The 6,683-nt window shown below is 35.1% G+C and overlaps 1 protein-coding gene across 1 annotated transcript; it reads left to right on the plus strand.

Moving 5' to 3' along the window:
* The first annotated feature begins 5,679 nt into the window (after positions 1 to 5,679).
* Positions 5,680 to 6,363, plus strand: LOC145261186 (uncharacterized). Its single transcript, XM_080119507.1, has one exon. The coding sequence runs from the start codon at positions 5,680 to 5,682 to the stop codon at positions 6,361 to 6,363; it is 684 nt and encodes a 227-aa protein (XP_079975633.1).
* The last annotated feature ends 320 nt before the right edge of the window (positions 6,364 to 6,683 follow it).

The following is a 6,683-nucleotide window of genomic DNA, read 5'->3' on the forward strand; positions in this document are numbered from 1 at the left end:
ACGGGACGAGGATTAAATAAATGGTTCTGTACGAAATTCTGTGCAGATTTCTAAGTTCGAACTCAGGAAGATACACCTGAAAAAAGATCAGAAGTTACATCGACCGAAACGTTTTGAAAATTACACTTAAGATGAGAACAATAGTCTAGAGAATCGAAATAATACGAATAATTAATCCCCATCTCAAAAATTAAAATATCATAATACTTCCATGATGTTCATTTCAAACAATAATTCTGTTCTCAACCGACTCTAAAATTACTGTATTTAACAATAAATGAAACGGAAAGGGTTGATATGCCGTAAAACAGAACAACCAAACCAAACCAAACCAAACCAAACCAAACTCTATGAATAAATATTTCACGATATAAATAACTTTAAGCATAAAAACTTTTTTCCCCAAAAAATTACTGGATTCGGAATTAATAACTCGAAAACGGGTTGATATGCCGTAAAAATAAAACAACCAATCATAATTAGCTTTGTTTTTTCTTACGACTTTTTTTTTTATTGCGTATTCTTTTTAATAACACTGAATAACTGTAATCGTGCCAAGACTAACAAAAACTGGTGATGGTTTGATCAATTAAATCGAAAAATGCACGAAAGCTAGAAGAAAATCATAGAACCTACATCCATCAAATTTAGCCGAAATACTACATTCACTATTCGAAAACCTGAAAATAACTTTTTAAAGTCTCAACAAACATTTAATAATATTTGCCCAAATGTAAAAATGTTGCTTAAATTCACGCGCGCGCGCACACACAATATATATATATATTTGTTTGTATATATTTATAAACACACATCTCCTGTATATATATATATATATATATATATATATATATATATATATATATATATATTATGTGTGTGTGAATTTAAGCAACAATAAGCAGCTGTGTGCCGAGACCCGTGCGAGGTGACGCCACGGCTAGGAAAGAGGAAAGAAAAAGACTAAAAAGAGGAAAACGTGGACCCTTGAGGTTAGAGCCGACAGTGATAGACGTGTTACATACGAGGGTGACAGAAAAAGACCCGTCCTAAACATGCTCGGACAAACACAGAGTAATACGTGTTCGACACAGTAGCGTTTTGTTAACCACATTGGAGTATGAGAAAACTTTTAATCAAGAGACATGTTGGAAGTACCTGCAAATAAACGTCTGTTGTTCCAAGTGAAAAAAAAGAGTAAGTCGAATACTTTCTTTGTCTTTGTTTCTTTGCGACTGTCTGCATACAACGTGTGGGTCCCGACTGTTGATATGTGACAACTACGTTACACAAAGACAATTACGGGAATCAAAAATAACAATCTCTAGCATTTTACTTATTTGTTGTTGATTTTCTATTGAGTCATTTTTCGTACTTTTAAAAATTTATACCGATTTCGACATAATACGTAAGTACGTAATAGTCTTTTCACCTGAAATGCATTGACATCAAATATTAATCAACAAAAGCATCATTTTGGCATAGATCTTTAATCAAATATTCATGCAAGCATGAATAAAACATAAACAAATAAAATATATATTAAAATTAAAATTGAATCCGACAATGTGATTGGTTACTATTCATGAAATGTCGCTGTGCATGTTAAAATTTGTGGCTTAATAAAGAAAATATCGGGTCGGATACAGTATGTAATCTATGAAATAGATTGAAATTGGTTAGTTAAAATCAAGTATCTTGTTTACGAGTTTTAACTTTTATTTATGTATATATAGATGGATATTGACCCTACCAGCTGGGAGTTCAAAGTTAAAGTCTGGAGGCAGACGGTAATCAAAGGACTGACCACTAGCGAAAGAGCCATCACAGAACGGGCAGAGACCAAAATACTATTTAGGAAGGCCAGTCAACAAAACTCAACAGACAACCAACACGATGCACGACTCTACACCTGCGATGTCTGTAACAGACAATGTAGATCAATGGTAGGCTTGTACAGCTACAGAAGACCGTGTTCAATCACCTCTACATGCACAACCCCATAGTCTTCTAGACTGATGGATGCCAACAATAGATGGATAAGAAAATCGGTTGTTTTTATTTTACAAACTATTTATGCCCATCTGGCATCAATTGAAATGAATGGCTTCGTCTTGGAGAGGCTTCATGTTTTGACAAGCTTCTGGGCTTGACTTTTTCTCCCGATCTGAAATGGAACACATATATCAAATCCATTGCAAAGATCGTTGGAAAAATGGTAGGATCCTTCTACCGTTCTAGTAGATATCTCACTCCTGATGCAATTCCCTTCTTATATAAAAGCTAAGTACGGCCAATGATGGAGTACTGTTGCCACTTCGTAGCATAGTGGGGATGCCTTTTTCTCTTCCCTGCAACCTCTTTCCCACAGAAGAGACGTTGCGAGTTTGTCTCTGCTTTATCGTTATTTTCATGGCTAGTGCTCGTCGGAGTTTCAATTTATGGTCCTCCCTCGTCAAACCTTCACGAAAAACACTCGTCTAGCCAAAACCACTATCAATAATTTCCCACACTCTTTATCTGTGCCTAAACCTAAATGTAGATTCCATGAACACATCTTCTTTCTTAGAACTGAACGCCTGTGAAACTCGCTTCCGTTTGCCTGTTTTTTTTTACATGGAAGTCATCACTTATCAAGGCCCGGAAGTCACTAGAGCATAAGGGTTATTGCGTGTACAGTAATCAATGGGATAATATCGTAGTAATCATTAGTAATGGAGATTTGATAAATTGGATTATTTAAGAGGGCGGTTTATCAGGAATTTGTTTATGTTGGACTTGAAGACATCCAAGTTGTAGTCAGGTGGGAAACAGGCGTGCAGTTCTAAGCCAGCTAACTACAATTTGATTGTCTTCAAGTCCAACGTAAACAAGTTCTTGGTGGACCGTTCCTCTAAGTAATCCAAATTACAACATTTCCACCACTTATGTTTACTACGCTATAATCACATTGACTAATGTATACCCATTAACCATTATCCTCGAGTGGCCTCCGGGCCTTGATAAGTGGTGATTCCTGTGTAAAAAAAATTCTTTGGTTTGCACTTATGCTGAAATTCGGTGTGAAGGACAGATTCCAATTAAGTTTGTATTTCGTAAAACATTTAATCAAGCATCAATCAAAAAGCGAATCCAAATATACATAATCACGTTGCTTTCTTTTGCCTTTTCTTTTACTGGTTAAAGGTTGGATGACTGTGACGTACAGAAAAGTCGGATGTTCACCCGACGATGTGCAAGCAAAAGGAAATTTAAACTAAACCGTAAGCACCTGTCTCTACATAGCATTTCCAGTACACCTAATAAATAATATTTTTTTATATTATATAAAAGTTTTAGGGTTAGTAGATGTATAAACGTTTAGGTGCGTAGAAATAATTGTTAGTGTGACATGGCTAGAAAGCGATTGGGATGGATTTGAGGAAAAGGGGATGTTAGACATTATCAGGGCAACGCCGAAAGGTGTGCTGGTCAACGATTATTATTATGATCGTTATTAATATTTGTAAACGGAACTAACCTAAGTTACCTACTAGTAGACTATTCTAATCTCAATAAATACCGGAAGACCAAGCTGTAAGGTGTCAGTCGATATCCCGTGGACCAACCTAGATCGTTCATCGGCTACGACGAACAACCCACCTATTGTATGCTTTGTAGTACATGCTTTTACTTTATTTTGGCGTTCTTTTTTCCTTTGTAAGTCTTTAACAGGGCTATAACAGTGACGATGTTGGATTTCTAACTTACAGGGGTCATTCGAATTTAAAATATTATCCAGCATTCAAAAAAAAAAATAAATAAATAAAAATAACTCACAACGGAAAGCTGAAGTAAACCAAGTAAGTGTTCAGAAACACTAAGGAAAGGAAAAAAAGGAACTAGCGAAAACCAAATAAGTGCATGGACATAAAAGTTTGAATTGCAAACTCGTGGAAGGTAAGAATATTTTCAGATTTTGTTCTTCTCTTTGCTCGAGACTGTCACGACATCTTTTATGCACCGTAAATACAAAAGAAAGAGAAATTCGAACGATTTTTTTCCCGTCATTAAATAAATGTGTCAGCGATTTTTTTTTATTTACAAACAAAAAAATATATAATATAAATAAAATAAAAATAAAGTAAATACGGCTTTCGGACTTTTTCGTCACGGTCAACATTTTTTTCTGTTCTATGGGAGAAGACATTTGCTTCTGAAAATATATTGAATATATCTGTTGACAAATATATTTTTCTCGTCTATGAAAAAGTTATTCTTTTAGGAAGAAGTATTCTTTCCAAAGAATTTTAAACTGTATGTTCAGCATTCGATTTAAAAGTTATTAAAGGAACAGAAATATAGTTTTTTCCCCTCGGTTGTTCTAAAAATACTAAAAACGGGTTAATTTGGACATGGTTTTGTTAAATTTCTATAAATTAAGTATTTTACCTATCATACAAAAATTTACCCCTTCCGAAGTATATTGGAACAATTGGAACAATTATTAAAACTGCAAATTGAATAATTACAACGCACAGAGGAAAGACAACAACAACATCAACAACATCAACAACAATTACTCGAACACCAGAAGCGCTCTGAATGAAAGACAACAATAACAACTAATGAGGTTTGAGGTCCAGCAATATGAACATCAACAGCACACGAAAGAGATGCTTGCTCAATTCATACCGCATTTACACAAGATTCAATATAGATGTGTTAGATAATTTTTGCTACGGGCCCGAAGAAGGTAAATCATTTGAAGCTTATTTTCATCGGCCTGAAGATGTTTTTAGTATCGACTACAACAGTGGTCGGACCAGAAAAAAAGATTCGTTTATTATTATAGAAAGTAGAGACGGCCAAGCATAAGTTTGTGGATTTTATTTTACATTGAGAAGACGTTGGAATTAACTTTCACCGAGACGGTAGAACTTCTTACAGAACTATTTAGCTCGAAAGTCTCTTTATTCTCTAAGAGTTCGTCATGTCTGAATTTGCAGAAGAATGACGTACAAAGACATGGTAAATAAACATTGCGAAGAATTCAAACTTGCAAACCTCAGTACAGACAATTTTAAATGTATAGTATTTACGCAAGGGTTGACTTCTGGTTGAAATGCGGAAATTAGGAGGCGTGCCCTAACAAAATTAGAAAATGAATTAAACCTAACCCTACAAAAGTTAACGAAAGACTGCCAGAAAATAGAAATTATTAAAAAAGATTTGATGGCTATTGAAGCTGGAGTCGCGCAGATAAAAAAGCAAACAGACAATTAAAAAAACACGTAAAATATAAAACATTAGTTATGGAAAAAGAGCACACATATCGACACATAACTAAGAAATAATTTGAAGAGAGAAAAATCCCGTCTCCGTGTAATCGATGTGGTTATTTGCATTGGGTTAACAACTGTCTATATTTATCAAGAAAGAGTTTAATATATAATATTTATAAGTATATATGTAGGACACAAAGGTACACATTGCAGAAATAAAAATTAATACAAAAACCAAGTGTGTTACAAAACTTCCACTACTTATGTTATGGCGGAAACTGAAAATAACGAAGAAGAGTTGCGAAAATATCTGACTATAAACATTCATGATAAAGAAATAAAAATGCAACTCGATTCGGGTTCAGACCTTTCGATAGTAAATTTAAATACCTGGAAGAAATTGAATAAGCCCACAATGCCGACAACACGCAAAACAGCAAAGGCCATTAATGGTATGCAAATTAACTTTACAAATGTCACATTATTGGGAAATATGAAAAAATTAAAAGCGTATGTATTAAGAAGTACCATTCACTTATTCGGGTCGGACTGGATTCAAGAATTTACTTTATGGGGCCTACTAATATCTATTTTCTGCAGAAAAGCAGAATTAATGAGAGCAGTAACGGAGACGTTAATCGTGAATTCAAAAAAATGCATTTACGGATGTATTCGCACAGGGCCTGGGAAAATGTACAAATATGGCCCCAGGATTAAGATTAAAGCGGAATGTACAACCAATTTTTCAAAGAAAACGCAACGTGCCATTTGCGTCGCCGGAAAAAATCTACCAGGGGCTCGAAAGATTAGAAAATGTGGGCATTCTGTTGAAAATCAGTCTGCCACTACAGTCTATGTCAAAAGGGAATCCGAGAAAATCCGTGTTAAGGCTGATTTTTCGACGGGGTTGAATGCGCCTTTGGAGGATTTCCACTATCCTCTGCAAAGTTCGAAGGAAGATTTTACACGACTAAACGGTGGTCAAATTGCCTCAAAAATCAACCCAAACGACGTATATCTACAGATTCCAGTTGAAAATGAGAATGCTAAATTACTTTTCATTAATACCCATCGAGGTCTTTACAAATATGAAAGATAAGCGTTTAGGATCATGGTCGGGACTGCCATTTTTCAGCAGATTACGGACACGATGCTCGGCGGCCTTGACTTTTTCATCGCATATCTAGATGTTATTATTGCAACAAGCAGTAACAGGGAATATTACAACAACCATATCTGCGAAGTATTCAGACGGATACAGGATTTTGGATTCAGAATCAAGGAAAACATATGTGAATTCTTCCTGCAGAAAATAAAATATTTGGGGCACATAATTGACAAGAATGGCAGACGTCTAAAACCAGAGAGAGCCACTGCGACAAGGAACATGCTAGCACGATAAAATACTACCCAACTACA

The sequence above is a fragment of the Euprymna scolopes genome, chromosome 37 (genome assembly GCF_053919585.1).
Source record: "Euprymna scolopes isolate OS-2025 chromosome 37, ASM5391958v1, whole genome shotgun sequence".
Taxonomy (NCBI): Eukaryota; Metazoa; Mollusca; class Cephalopoda; order Sepiida; family Sepiolidae; genus Euprymna; species Euprymna scolopes.